We start from the raw sequence: 14,538 nt of genomic DNA on the forward strand, positions 1-14,538 counted from the left end.
CCCCTCCCGCCCCTCCGATTGGCCGCGGCGCCACGCGCGCGCCGGCAGCGGCGGCGGCGATTGGGCGGTGGGGCGGGGCGCGCGCGGTCTCCCGGGCGGCGGGGGCGGTGCGCCCGGCCCCGCTGTCCCCCGGGCGCCGCCATGGCGAGCGTGCACGAGAGCCTGTACTTCAACCCCATGCTGAGCAACGGCGTCGTGCACGCGAACGTGTTCGGCGTCCGCGACTGGGTCACCCCGCACAAGATGGCCCTGCTCGTGCTCCTCAGCGAGCTGGGCCGCGCCGGCGCGCAGCTCGGGCTGCTGGAGCGCCGCCGCCTCAACCGCCTGCTGCTGCCGCTGCTGCAGGTCGGGGGCGGGCCTGGGGCGGAGGGAGCGTGGGGGGGAGCCCGTGGTGTCGTGGCCTGTTGTCGCGACATGTCGCTGTGCTCCGCAGGGTCCCGACATGGCGCTGTCGCGGCTGCGCGCGGCCATCGAGGAGTGCTGCCCGCAGCTCGCCAGCTCCGTCCACATCAGGTGCGGGAAACGCCTCGGGCGGGGCCGGGCGGGGCGGGGAGGAGCTGCCGGGGCCGCGTTTGGGTCCTCCGCTCTGTCCGTGTCGGCCCTGACACCGAAAAACTGCTCCGAAACGTGCAAACGTCCAGTTTTAAAAGTCACACACTGGGGGCAAAACTGTGCTCCTGCACTTCTCTTACTTCTCATCAGCAGATTCTGAAAGGTGCAAACCAGACGTGGAAGGCATCAGGTTTAAAGTTGCTATGGTGCAGGAGGTCTGTTTTCACACATAACTCGCTGAAGCAGCAACAGTTCCGAAAATCTGATCAAAGGTTTTAAATTTTAAAAAAAAAAAAAAAAAAAAATCAAAAATTTTGGGTTCCTATTCTGTTACAGTAGCCATATTTTCTAATTATTATTTTTATTAAAATAGCTATTTTAAAAGGGAAAATTTACTTATAATCATCATTATTTTTATAATGATCACTATTATTATTGAATATTTGTCTCACGAGTATAAAAACCTTCTGGCCCCAGTGAATGAGTTACCACTTGGTTCTGTCTGTGTTTACTCATTTATGCCTGAAACAGGAGAGTATTTTATTTGATGTCTGTATGAATACCCTAAAAAAAAAATGCTGTTCTCTCTCCCTGTTTAGGTTAAAACTTATGGTAGAAGGAGAACTGAAAGATATGGAGCAGTTTTTTGATGACCTTTCAGACTCATTTACAGGGACAGAGCCAGAAGTTCATAAAACAAGTGTAGTAGGTAAATAATTGCTATCCATCAGTTATTTTTGCTGTGATATCTATAGTTGCTGTAGTTTAGTCAGAATACAGCTTTGCTTTTCTTTTTGGGGAGGTGTAAGATTTTTCTCTTGCTCAGATGTTTCATCTTAACCAATAATTTTGCATATTGTCAGGTTGTTACTGATTTTAACAATTTTTCTGTGATCACATTATTTGTGAGATTTGCACCAAAATTAAGACCAGATTTACACCTTGAAAAAAATGAGTTTTATCACTTGGTAGGCTGTGATGAGGCTCATTAATTTCTATGAACTTTCTCATTAATTTCTGTTAAATGAGAAATGAAACGATGTGGTTTAAGCTCTCGGTCATGGTGTTTCCCTTTCCAGGTCTGTTCCTGCGCCACATGATCCTGGCATACAACAAACTCTCTTTCAGCCAGGTCTATAAACTTTACACTGCCCTTCAGCAGTACTTCCAAAGGGATGAGAAGAAGAGTGGAGCTGATGAGAGTGACATGGAACTCACAAATCCGGAGGAGCTGGATGGGAAAATGGAGAAGGAGGAACTCGATGGCCCATTAAGGTGATATAGTCACACTAAAGCCTTTTCTGCCTCTTAAAGAAATCAATCCTGGATTTTTTTAAAGCCTCCTGAACCCGGGCTGAGGTGTGTGGCTACTTCTTAGTGCCACCATGTGGTAGCTGTTGTCAGTGGCTCATGGAAGGTGGCAGTGCCTCATCCTCACTTAAGGAATCACAGGTGGAAGGGCAGTTGCTGCCCACAATTTCCCCACTGCTGCTTGACTTCCCTGGTTGTCATGTGCTGAAGCTGTTGGAGGGTCACTTCCAGCTAGGAAAGCTTGCTCAATAAGGAGAAGTTGAGCTTAATGTTTTTGGCTTCTCTCTCTGCCCCTCTCCTAATAAAAGAACTCACTCTCTTTACCTCAAAAAGAAGCAAATATTGAGAGTTTTCACCTGCTAAAGAAGTATAAGAATAATCCTAAAAGTATTTTCTGTATCCATATATTTAAAACGTACTTTCTAAACTATCTTTGTATAAACCTGTGCTTGTGCAGGAGTTGCTGTAGCAGCAGTCAGACAGCAGCTTTGGGGTCTGGCTGGGTGCTCTACTTACTGTTTTCCCACGGGATAAACTTCTGGCAGAACAGCTGTTTTCTGGAGTGATATGTGTGGCCAAAGTGCCACTTCATTTCACTGGGACAATCTGCAGAAGGAAGGAAAAACAGGGCAAATTCAGTTGAATGTGCCAACCCCAAATCATCTCTCTGCTCTTTTTCTTTAGGGTTTTTTAGGTTGTATTTAGGGTAAAGTTCCTGTCTACTACGGTTTCTGCAGGTTGAAGATTACAATTAAACTGTGTGAAATCATTTGGATTGCTGGCTTTGATGCAGTAAATTTTACTCTTCGTTAAGTTTTCTCAGTTTTCAGTCCTGCTTTGAGCTTTAATATCTCATAAAACTTTATAAAGCAAAAACTGTGGAGTATCTGATAAAGTGTGTTTCCTTATTCTATTTCCTTGCCCCTGTTTGTAACCAGAGCGTTTCTTACCAGGGAAGAAGAGATATCCTGCAGTGGTCCTCTTTCCCAGAAGCAAGCAGAGTATTTTCTGTCTCAGCAGGTGTGTTAATTCTGAATAAAGTGGGGTAAATGTTCCATAACATGAATTTCACCTTGACTTTTATCCACAGTGTCAGACACGATGTTAAATCTGTTAAAGATTTGTTGATATCTTGCATGTTGTTGCTCAGTGTGAGCACTTGGGGCTCAAAGTGTTTTATCTAGACATCACCATATGCTGATATTTGGTTCTGGGAAGGTCCTTCCGCTCTCCCTGCTCGCCTCAGATCTGATGTCTGTGAAATGTGCAGTTTTGTTGATTATTCCAGCTGGTAAATACAAAATGGAGCAGAAATACACATGGGCACAAATGTCAGGAATTCAGTATTCAGTAATGCTTATTCTAGTTACTGGATTATTGCAATTTTTTTATTAATTGAACTACTTGCCAAAGCAAACTCTGAATTTAGTTGTATTTATTTTCCTGAATTTTTTTTTGTAAGAAGATACATGTAATTCCAGTGAGAAATATGTTGTGTTAATTATTCAAGGGGAAATTTCACCAGAATTCTTTTAAGTACCTTTAAACAGTCCTTTGAAAAAGCTTTTGTGTGACTTGGTCTCTCTGATCTCTGGAAAGTGAACACTATAATTTAATACAGAATAAAACTGACACTGATGTTTCAGTGTCACAGTAGACAGAGCTGTTACAAAATCTCCTTTAATGTTCTCTCCAAGCAGATAACAACCTGACAGTCCTGTATCACAATGCATTTATAACCCTCTTGATGGAGTTACGTATCTTACTTTTCAAATTTTATTCCAGGCTTCTTTATTAAAGAATGATGAGACAAAGGCTCTTACTCCAGCATCTTTACAAAAAGAATTGAACAACTTGTTAAAATTTAATCCAGACATTGCTGAAGCAGTAAGTACCATTTTCTTTATCCAAAATGGCTGTAAAGGGATTTCTTATCTCTAGGCTGGGATTATTTGGGAGCAATTTATTCTCTATTGAAATATAAGCAGATGATAAAAATGTGAGCAAGTTGCATGTAAATGTTTAGTAATTCAGACTGAAACTCCTGAAGGCACAGAAACCTTAATTAAGCTTCCCTGCATGTCTGGCTTCATGCACAGATATAAGCCTCTTAATTTTGGTGGGACTGAGTGCATTCTTGTTTAACTAAACCTAAAACTTACTTCTCTTTCCCACATTTTCTAAGGAATTTCAGGCCTCATATTCCCACAGTTTAAAAATCAATATTAAGTGCAATATCTGTGCTTAATAATAATTTATATGGAAAACCCAGACAATTCCCAGGGGGTTGTTTCCAGACCTGTGCTGTGAGCACTTGCCTTGTTCCTGAACAGCTTGTTCTTGAGCAAATTCCATGAGTTCCCAGTCAACTCTTTCCTGCTTTCCTTTCTAACTCTTTTTCCCTGGGCTGAAGCAGACAGGATTTTTTGCTCCTGTTTGGACATGTATCCTTGAAAGGGCTGCCATAGTCCTGGGCTGGACTTCACAATTCCATAAGTCCTCTCCAATGTTATGTTTGTCTCACATAAAGGAATTTCCCTGCCTGGGTCTCAAAGCCAAAAAGAAAACACAATTTTAGCATTTCCTTTCTGTCTGCACAGCATTTGGAAGCAGTGCTGATGTTTCTAAGCATCCTGAGTGCAGACACAGTGGGAGTCGTGCCTCCATTTCCCCTCTCACGTCACACATAAATCCAGGGATTCTACTTCTGTGATTCTGCCTATGCAGAGATCTCAAACTGGGTGGGATCATTCTGACTGCCAGATCTTGGCCTATGGGACACCAACTGTTAGGGACAACAACCAGTTTTGCCCAAGAAATTGTCCAGTTTTATCCAGAAATTCTGCACAGGTAGTATCAGTGTTGTTGCAGCTTTCTGGCCGTGCAGTATTTCCTGGCTGCAGGTGCTGACCCACCTTTCTCGGTAAGAAAATAGATAGTAGTTATAAACACAAACTGTGTTTTAACGTCTGTATCGTTAAAGCTGGTTTTTCTCCATTTTTTTAGCATTATTTAAGCTACTTGAACAGTCTCAGAGTGAAGGATGTCTTCAGTTCCACACACAGCCTCCTCCACTACTTCGACCGGCTGATCCTGACGGGAGCAGAGAGCAAAAGCAACGGGGACGAGGGATACGGGCGGAGCCTGCGCTACGCTGCCCTCAACCTGGCGGCCCTGCACTGCCGCTTCGGCCACTAGTGAGGGCTGCCCTGTGCCACACAGCTCACGGGCACCCTGGGGCACCTCAGAGTGCTCACACACCCCTTTCCTTCCGAAAATCCCTTTAGGAGAAGGGGCTTTCTCTGGTTCAACAGTTGGGTCGGGATTTTCTTGGGGATCTCGGTTTGTTTCTATTTTGACGCTTGTTTGGTTTCCATAAGAACTGAGCCGTCTAAGAGCTGACATTTGTCTGTGTTCTGTCCCTGTTTCCTGGGTGTTTAAGTTCTCAGTCACTACATTTCCATGACCTCAGTGGACATGGATGCCTATTTTCAGCCATATTCTCAAGGAAGTGTGGTTGGTTTTCTGTTAACATTTGAGTCAACATAGAGCTGATGATCTGGAAAAAAGCATAATTAAAAAAAAAGCCATCTGAGCTTTTAAAAATGCCATAGGAGTGGCATTTATTTTGTTGATAAAGCTGGCCTTCCCATCTCCATGTATGGTTTGCATTTATTGATTGCTGCCTGGAGGCATCATGTGAAAGGAGTGGAGAGGGGAAGGGCACTGCAAAATTGAGATCAACAACAATTTCTACACAGATACTAAATGCAACCCCTGTTCAAACAATAACTTGGCACATTGGCATGTATAGGGTTTGAAAGCCCACATAGGGGTCCCAGTTGGCATTTTGGCCTCACAAGTAGAATGTGTTGCTGAGTGCCAGGAGGAAAACACAGGCCTTCTCAGTTATCTTCTGAGTGCCATATGCATAATTTAGATCAATATTCCTCTGTCTCAGAATGCTGTATCTTAAGCAGTGTGGGAATTCTAACTGTTCTCCCTCTCTGTTTGCTCACAGCCAGCAGGCTGAACTTGCCCTCCAGGAAGCCATTCGGATTGCCCAGGAGTCCAATGACCATGTCTGCTTGCAGCACTGCCTGGTGAGAGCGGTCCTGAAATAGGGGGGATTGAGTCATTCTGCTCAGGGAACTGTTGCAGAACTTCTCTTATAGCAGGATCTCACCCAGGGCATCAGTAATTTGGCTGTTCAGCAGTGGGGTGACATTGTTTCTGGCAGGTGGGGCACCCAGGGCAGCAAACTTCAGGGTCGTGGGATGGCTTTGTTGCAGCTTGGGATTAATTTCTTAAACAGGAGTTGTGACCCCAGAGATCTCAATATTGAGCTCAAAGTTTAGTCTTAGATATTTTAAACAAAGTCTTTCATAAGCTTCCTTCTTCCTGTCTGTTGAGTTCTCAAAGAGTAACCAGCTGCCTTTTGAGCAAACAAAAAGTTAAAGGGAAAGACTTGGATTTCTCTATGTTTTTTCCCTGTAATCAACATTATAATGAATTGACATCAATGGTACAAACTCCTGAGTTACCAGAACAGTGGGATTTCTGTGCATCACTGACTCTCTAGTGTTGGCTGCTGCCACACCAGTGTCCCACCCTGCACTTCTGATGTATTCTGCTGTGCAGCATTTAGTGAAGTTTCCTCAGAATCATTAATTCTGAAGTGGTTTGTATTTCCAGTGAGATTTCGTGCATTCTGTAACAAGTAAGCCAAGCTAAAAGTGCTGCAGCCGTTGGCTATTTGCAACAAGATTTTAATTTTTTCCCTTGCTAGAGCTGGTTGTACATCCTGGAGCAGAAGATCTTCGATAGCTGTGTCCTGCTGGAGCACTCTGTGAACAAATCTTTACACTTTGGGTTGCCAGTGAGTCCATTTCCTCCGTCCTTAACTTCATTCTGGGAGAAACCCATGTGGTGATGGGAGTGTGTGATTAGAGATTTGGGGTTTGTGGCTGATCTGTTCAAAATATGTAACTGAACTCCAACAAATCTATTTTAACACTCCAAAATGTGGCTGTTTCTGCGAGTTTTGCTCTTCATGTTAACAAAGCAGAGTTCAGTTGCTTTAATGCCAGAGCACTGCTTTTCCTCCTAAATTTTTTGATTTTCAGGCAGAAAAACTCTGTGGCTACTGGCCCCAGGCACCATTTTGGCACAATGTGATGCTCTGAGGAGGTTCTTATTCCTCCACCTTCTCTGAAACCCAGTGCTGATGCCTCTGGCAGGGCTTTGAACACATGTTTACTTGTCCCAGCTGTGAAATCTTCCAAGGCTGCCTTCCCCTTTGGTGGTTTGTGCCCTGAATCTGTTGGCTGTTAATGTTTAGTTCTGTCTTTCCCAAATCTGTGATTACTTTGTTAAGAGAATTGTTCTAAAATGGACTAAACTGCTGTTTTTGGGAGATGAGAACAGATGTGGCTGCTTGGTGGGGAAGGGGAGGGAAGGCTCTGTGTTTTCACAGCTGTTCCATCACTGGAGAAATCCAGGTACTGATCCTGTCCTCCTCTGTAAGATTTCTGTGTGGGGGAGTGGAAATTACCTTTTACATCCAACAAAATGACATTCACATATGTGTGGGTGTGCATAAGTGGGTATTTAAAGAAATGCCTGGAGCAGTGTTCCTTTGTCTGTGCTGAGTAACCTCACATCTTTTGGGGATTTTTTTATTAGTTTAGAACTCTGCTCCAGTGTGATTTGCAAGCCTGGTGTACTGTGTTGTCTTTCAATGCTGTTGGTATGGGTTTTTTTCCTTCTTCCCAGTATCTTGCTTCCTTGGGAATACAATCCTTGGTTCAGCAAAGAGCTTTTGCAGGAAAGGCTGCCAACAAACTAATGGATGCCTTAAAAGATTCTGATCTGCTGCATTGGAAGCACAGCCTGTCAGAGCTCATTGACATCAGCACAGCACAGAAAACAGCCATTTGGAGATTATATGGCCGCAGGTATTTGGGTTGTTTGGAACCCCTGGGTTACCTCACTGCACTTGTTAGCACATAATGCACTTATATAGGTGTAACAAGTGTCTGTGTCTCTGCACTGCACTAAAATGAAGCAATCAGACTCTGATTCAGTACAGGTTCAGTGCAATTATTTCCATTCTCTTGTGTTGCTTTAAAACTTGTGCTGAAGAAAAGATTGAGTTTCCATTTACTAGTGGCAAATAGATCATAAATTTTTCCTTAGCCCCCCTTTTCAGAATCTTTTTGCTTAGACTGTCTGCAGCTTTCAGTCTGTAGTACTTGATGTGCCTGCACAGTCCAGAATCCCTGGATAGCAGTTGTTTTACAAGTTTTCCTTCTTCCCAAGGCCCCTGACTCACCAGAAAATGCAGCCTGTTGTCATAACAAAACTGTAGATTAAAAACGGTGGTTGTTTACTCCTTGAAAACTAAAAGCTGTTTCTCTTGCACAAGCACCATGGCACTTCAACAAGCCCAAACACTGCTGAGCATGAACAGTCTGGAGGCTGTGAACGTGGGCGTGCAGCAGAACAACACCGAGTCCTTTGCCGTGGTGTTGTGTCACCTGGCTGAGCTCCACGCAGAGCAGGTGAGTTCTGGGGCTGCTTGCACAAAATGTCATCTGGTGAGAGGAGCTGTGGGTGTTACTGACAGAGAGTGCAAGATTTGGCCTTTAATGTCTGCATTGTGGGCAAAGACAATGCAGGCTGTTTGCTTGGCAGGTTGTTTCCCTGAGGGTTGTGTTGAAAGGGAGGGGAGTGGTGCCCATTAATCAAAGTGTTGTTCTGTGTTCCAGGGGTACTTTGCAGCTGCTGCTGAAATACTGAAACACCTGAAGGAAAGATTCCCTCCCAACAGTCAGCATGCACAGGTAGAATCTTCATAATTTAGCCTGTAAGTTATGTAACTATTATACAGTAGGATCTGAATCCCATTGCTCCAGAATTCTTCCCTCTGTATGCCTTGGGCTATACATTTTCTCATTTCCCTTGGCTCCTGTCCTTGTGGGAGGCTGTGCAGCATCAGCTTTTCTACAAAACCGTGGAAAAGCTGCCTCTGTTGTTTTCAAACTGGTGAGACATTTCTCCCATTGCAGCCTCCTAAGATAAAGCTGTTTAAATAGAAATTTCATTAACAGAGGAATATACATCTGCTTCATGAGCACATATAGGAATTAAATACTCTTCATTGATTTGGAGCTTTGAAGTTCTGTCTAATTAGTGCTCCTTATTTTGATATATTACAATCCAGAAATAACTGAGAGAATAGGCTAATGGGCTGGGTTTTGTGTGACTCTGGGAAACACATTACTACAGGAGTCTGTAAGATAGGATTTACATTGGGGTGTTTAAGATCCCAGTAAATATAGTCTGGTCCTTCTCTTTTCACCACAGAACAAATCAAAGCATTAGTAATGATTTAGAAGAGCCTTTTTACTTAAAATGCACTCAAGTAGGTGAGCTTCCATATTGAAACATTAATCCAGACCTGAGCATTTCTGTCAAGGACAGTAATTTAGTAAATCCAATAATTGGACAGTGGAGTTGGTGTGTCTAGACATAAATACCCACAGGGGAAAAGGAAAAGTAAATTCTGCCTTGGGATGAGAAAACAAGCAGGCACAACTTCTAAAACTTATTCCTGGATGTTCTTTGTTTAGCTTTGGATGCTGTTTGATCAGAAAATACAGTTTGAGCGAGCCATGAACGATGGCAGATATCATGTAGCAGATTCTCTTGTAGCAGGAATTACAGCACTTAACAGCATTGAAGGTGTGTACAGGTAAGAAGTCATGGATCTTCATACACTTGCAGGTGTGTCCTGTGAAGATAATGAATTTAGCAGAATGATTGCTGGCAGTCATGTGTGCTTACATGTTTTTCCCTTTCCAGAACTAATACAGTCATGCTGTCTAACCTGTAGGGCTTATTCTCTTAGAGCATGTCCTGCAATAATAATTTCTTCTTGCTTCTCTGGACATTTTAAGAACAGGAATAGCTGAAGTTGCTGTTATTCTAGAGTTGTAGATCTGTTGTGAGAACAATTTAAAATCTGCTGTGGTAGCTGTACTCGAACCTGAGCACATAGCAGATTTTTATGTCAAATAGCTGGGGAAGGAGCTCAGGCCTTGAGCATCTCCCTCTGTGCCCTGGTTTTCACAAAATAGAACAATGTGATTTTTTTTTTTTCTCTCACCTTAATGGGTTCTTGTTTCTAAATGAGAATTACATGTTAAAAATAGAGTTAAAACTCATTTGGTGAGTATGAAAACCAACTTACTGTTTAAAGCAATTCCTTCTTGATTTTCAATGAGGCAAAACACGTAAAAGCAGCCAGTGCCAGTCAGCCAGGAGATCAGTATTCAAGCTGTGGGACCTGATGCTTGTCCTTCTGGAATTGGACTGATCATGAATTCCGTGATCTTTAAATATTCTGCTCAGTGTCTGGTTCAGGGTGTTTGTACCATCCCCTGCTGCTGTGCAGTTGGCCCTGATTTCCCTATTCTTGTGTTTTCCTGTTGCTCCATATCCTTGTTACATCAAGCCAATTTTAGCTGCTTTACCTCATACCTGTTTTTCTCACAGATAATGACTTGTGCTTTCTAGCTTGCATGGCCTCCCACTTCTGCTGCCTTTTTGGCCTTTGTTTTTGGCAATCCCTGGTTTCTATCTAAAGCAGTTTTATGAGTTTGATCCTTTCTGTCTGGGAGTTGTCCAGTTGGCACCAAAGAGATCTGTTTTTGCTCCTGCCTGTGTGTGTACCAGGCATGCACTTTGTCAAGGTGCCAGTCTGCAGTTACAAGAAACAGAGGTCACAAAATAGAGACCTGTTTTACCATGTCCTGAAGAGCAGAATTGTATCTAAAATACAAAAATAGAGCGATGTTTTCTTTCTACCACGGCAGAAAAGCCATTGTATTGAAAGCCCAAAATCAAATGTCAGAGGCACACAAACTTCTGCAGAAATTGTTGATCCACTGCCAGAAAACCAAGAACACTGAGATGGTGATTAGGTAAGAATGTTTCATTTTCAGAGTATTAAAGCCACTTTGCAGTGATTAGAATCAGCCATTTCAATTTGTCTGTGTTCAGACTTCACTAGTCTTCAGATTACCTGCTGTGATTTTGAGATTACAGAATCATTTCAGTTATTAATCATGCTATGGAGGAATCCTCAAAATATTATGGCACTGAAACCTACATATATTTAATATGTAAACTAAAAGGTGGTAAACTTCAAATTCCACAAAGATTTATGGAAAAAGGAAACACTGCATCTAAAATAAATAGGAAATAGTAATATGTATGTGGTTGTACCTTAGTGCAAACCTTCAGAGTAATTACAGTGTTGTTTAATCTCTTGTATCTCAGTGGCATTTCCTCCTAGGGGTGTAATTTAAGTTTATAGTATGTGCAGTAATGTAATTAATAATAAAACCAATACTGTTACGGATGGAAAAAAAATTCCTTGGGAAACAAGTTTTCAGCAATGTTTGTAATTCCTTCCCTCTGTTTTGTCAGGGTGCTGCTGTCAATAGCAGAGCTGTACTGGAGATCTTCGTGTCACACCATAGCCCTGCCTGTGCTGCTGCAGGCCCTCGCCCTGGCTCGGGAGTACAGCCTGCAGTACTTGGCTTCTGAAACCGTGCTCAACTTGGCTTTCTCCCAGGTAGGGTAACATTTATTCCAGGGTTCTGGATGCCGTTTTTACTCCTGTGAGATTTAAGATCACAGCCTTGTTGGAATCAAACGATTGATTCTCAAGAAGTGTACTTGGAACGTAAAAGCTTTCGAGGAAGTTAATAAAAGTTGAGTTTTGTGTGTATCACTGAAAGGTATAGTTATTGCATATAATTAAGCAGCATAAATTTGTCCTGCCTTAATTTCTTTGGTTATTTTTTATGCTGGTATTCTGGCTTTCAAGGAGTTCGGGCTGCCTCGTGTATTAAAAATAATGCTGGCAATGAGTTGAGTTATATTGTTTATTCTGAGAGCTGTGGCTGTCAGCACTGACTCAGTGGAGAAGCCATTCCCAATCATTTCAGATAGCAGCTCATTTCTGCTGACAAGTTTAATCTAAAAGAGAATTGTGGGGGGAAAAGTTGACAAAAAGAATAATAATTGTCCTACACCCTTGTCTGTAGTGATTGTATTATTAGAAACAGATGTGACTTCCCTGAAGAAGCTCCTACCAGTGGATTCCAGTATGACACTAGCAAGTATTTCTCTTCCAGCTGATCCTTGGCATTCCTGAACAAGCCCTGAATATCCTGCACATGGCAATAGAACCCATCTTGGCCCACGGAGCTGTCCTGGACAAAGGCTGTGCCATGTTCTTGGTGGCCAAATGTCAGGTGGCTTCTGCAGCTTCCTACTCTCCACAAAAGAAGACTGAAGGTAGTGTGAAGGGTAATTCTCCTCACTGAAACTGTGCTCAGAAGCGCAAGCCAGTGTTGATACTGGTGTCCTGCTACACCATTACCATTAAAAAAGTGTGTTACCTGGTTAGCAGATACAAAATTAAGTTGGAATTAGTTATTCACCAGTTGTTTATGCTGGAACCTTGTTTGTCTGCACACTTTCACACCATATTTTGCAGCAAAGGCTGAATAACAGAAACCAGCTAGAAGACCACGTTGCTAAGACACCAATGCTTTTGAAAAGCTCAGGAATTTATAATTGGGCGCCTTAGAATTGAGCTCCATTGCTTGGAGTTGTTATTGTGATATTGTCTTAAATACCTGTCCCCCTTTTGCCCACAGCTTTAGAATCTGCCATCTTGAATCTGAATGAAGCCAAGACTTACTTTGCCAAGGTAGACTGCAAAGAGCAGCTCAGAGACGTTCTCTACTTCCAGGCCCGGCTGTTCCACACCCTCGGCAAGACCCAGGAAAGGAACAAATGTGCCATGTTGTTCCGGCAGCTGCACCAGGAACTGCCAGCACACGGTGTCCCCTTAATCAATTCCTTCAAGTGATACATTTCAAGATGAGACTTGTTTGTTTTTCTGGGTTTGGGTTTTTTTTTTACAAACATCTTTATTATATTCAATCATCCGTGTTTCGGAATAACTGCCAATAAATCATGGTCTGGCATTGAACAAACCTGTGTTTTGTTTGTAGTGACAAGGGCAAGTGTTGCTTTCAACCCATTTCCTTTTTATTCTGTACTTGAAATTAAGAATTGAATGGGGAGAAAAGAGAAAAGACCCTCTTGACTGTGTTATAAGCATGCTGAGGGGGGTAGCACAGTCATGATAAAAACAGTGTTTGTTCTTAGTAGTGACATTTCCAGAATCAGTGCTGGCTTTATGAAGACTGGGGCACAAAAAATAGTGAGAAGTGGAAGCAAAGCTCCTTTGTGCTCCTTTTAAGTGGTGTGGAATGGGGAGTCTGATTTAAAACACGTCCTTGCTTTTAACCTGTCTGCAGTCACTGTTCATGCTGTAGAAACAGATGGAGCTGCCAGAAGGGTTCAGTCAGAGGTGTAACGGTGCAAAGTCCCGGGGCTGTGGTTACACGTGTCCTTGTGCAGAGAAAAAAAAGCCCCAGCTCTGCTGAAATGTTTTTGTGTGTTCTCCCCTCAGTGCTGTGTATCATTTACCTGCTCTGCTTTTATGGGTGAAGGGGCCCACAAGAAACTGGAGAGAGACTTTGGACAATGCCATGAAGTGACAGGACAAGGGGGAATGGCTTCCCACTGCCAGAGGGCAGGGTTAGATGGGATATTAGGAAGAAATTCTTCCCTATGAGGGTGGTGAGGCCCTGGCACAGGTTGCCCAGAGAAGCTGTGGCTGTCCCATCCCTGGAAGTGTCCAAGGCCAGGTTGGACAGGAGCTTGGAGCAACCTGGGATAGTGGAAGGTGTCCCTGCCCGTGGCAGTGGACAAGATAGTCTTTAAGGTCCCTTCTAACCCAAACCATTCCATGATTCTGTAACTGAATATCCAGTGTGCTGACATTGTCTTCTAGCAATTAGATGCTCACTTTGGAAGAAAATTTCCTGTTGACTGTATTGTGGGATTTCAGGGCAGATGGGATTGCACTTTTGTGAGTGTAAACCTCTTGTAGGTGAACCTTGGGGAGGGGTGTGCCAGTCACCCTGTGACTGTATAAAAGCTGAGCATCATTTAACACCTGGAGATCCCCTGCCTGAAAGCAATAGATTTAACTGTGGCATTGTCAGCAAGAGAAAGCAAGACCAGACCTAAACCTGGGTTTGCTGGAGCCCTGCCAGGTAAGGAGGAAAAGAGAAGTGGTTGAGACAAGGGTAGTCCAGTGTTAGTTTACACATCCTGCTAATTAGTGCTGCATCGTGGCTGTTGGCAGATCACCAGGGCCTTGATTTTAAAACAGTGACTTCCCAACAGCAAAGAGGAACCCAGCTTTGTGGGAATGCTGGTGTTGGTGGCTTGTCCCTTCTCAGCTATGTTTTAATCACTGTCAAGGGGTTCAGTCCTTAAAATGTTTGGAGCACCTACTATGTTACAGCAAGTGCATAAGCTTGATTTCTAGAGTGGCTTTCAAGATGCTGGTCAAAATAGCAGCGTTTATCAACGAAGCTGGCATGGGAGCCTGGCTCTACTCCGGGAGCTCTACAGTGTCAAAGTGGTGCCCACAAACAGGTCTCAAAGCAAAAAGAGGAAGAGGGTTTGGCCAGCTGTGGCTTTCACATCTACTCGAGGCTGAAGCTGTTGCTTCAT

General features: G+C 43.4%; 1 protein-coding gene across 2 annotated transcripts; it reads left to right on the top strand.

Moving 5' to 3' along the window:
* Positions 1–79: 79 nt before the first annotated feature.
* Positions 80–12,941, top strand: ANAPC5 (anaphase promoting complex subunit 5). Of its 2 annotated transcripts, none has more exons than XM_064675074.1 (17): positions 80–345; positions 434–513; positions 1,152–1,261; positions 1,632–1,827; positions 2,817–2,883; positions 3,649–3,750; positions 4,870–5,060; positions 5,885–5,966; positions 6,653–6,742; positions 7,639–7,820; positions 8,291–8,426; positions 8,634–8,708; positions 9,498–9,619; positions 10,743–10,850; positions 11,359–11,506; positions 12,072–12,234; positions 12,600–12,941. In XM_064675074.1, exons 1-17 carry the CDS (start codon positions 142–144, stop codon positions 12,812–12,814), a joined length of 2,271 nt encoding a protein of 756 aa, XP_064531144.1. In that variant the 5' UTR covers positions 80–141; the 3' UTR covers positions 12,815–12,941. The 2 variants fall into 2 exon arrangements, with proteins under 2 accessions (XP_064531144.1, XP_064531143.1); XM_064675073.1 differs by having other exon boundaries at positions 113–345; positions 2,802–2,883.
* Positions 12,942–14,538: the final 1,597 nt, after the last annotated feature.

The sequence above is a fragment of the Pseudopipra pipra genome, chromosome 18 (genome assembly GCF_036250125.1).
Source record: "Pseudopipra pipra isolate bDixPip1 chromosome 18, bDixPip1.hap1, whole genome shotgun sequence".
In the NCBI taxonomy this organism is placed as follows: domain Eukaryota; kingdom Metazoa; phylum Chordata; class Aves; order Passeriformes; family Pipridae; genus Pseudopipra; species Pseudopipra pipra.

What these genes read in the sequence shown, in the direction of transcription:
- ANAPC5 (XM_064675073.1), top strand. Translation starts at nt 142, where the DNA reads ATGGCGAGCGTGCACGAGAGCCTGTACTTCAACCCCATGCTGAGCAAC. An exon ending in CACTGCCGCTTCGGCCACTA is followed by an intron (nt 5,061 to 5,884) that starts GTGAGGGCTGCC and finishes GTTTGCTCACAG; the next exon opens with CCAGCAGGCTGAACTTGCCC. An exon ending in AGCATTGAAGGTGTGTACAG is followed by an intron (nt 9,620 to 10,742) that starts GTAAGAAGTCAT and finishes CTACCACGGCAG; the next exon opens with AAAAGCCATTGTATTGAAAG.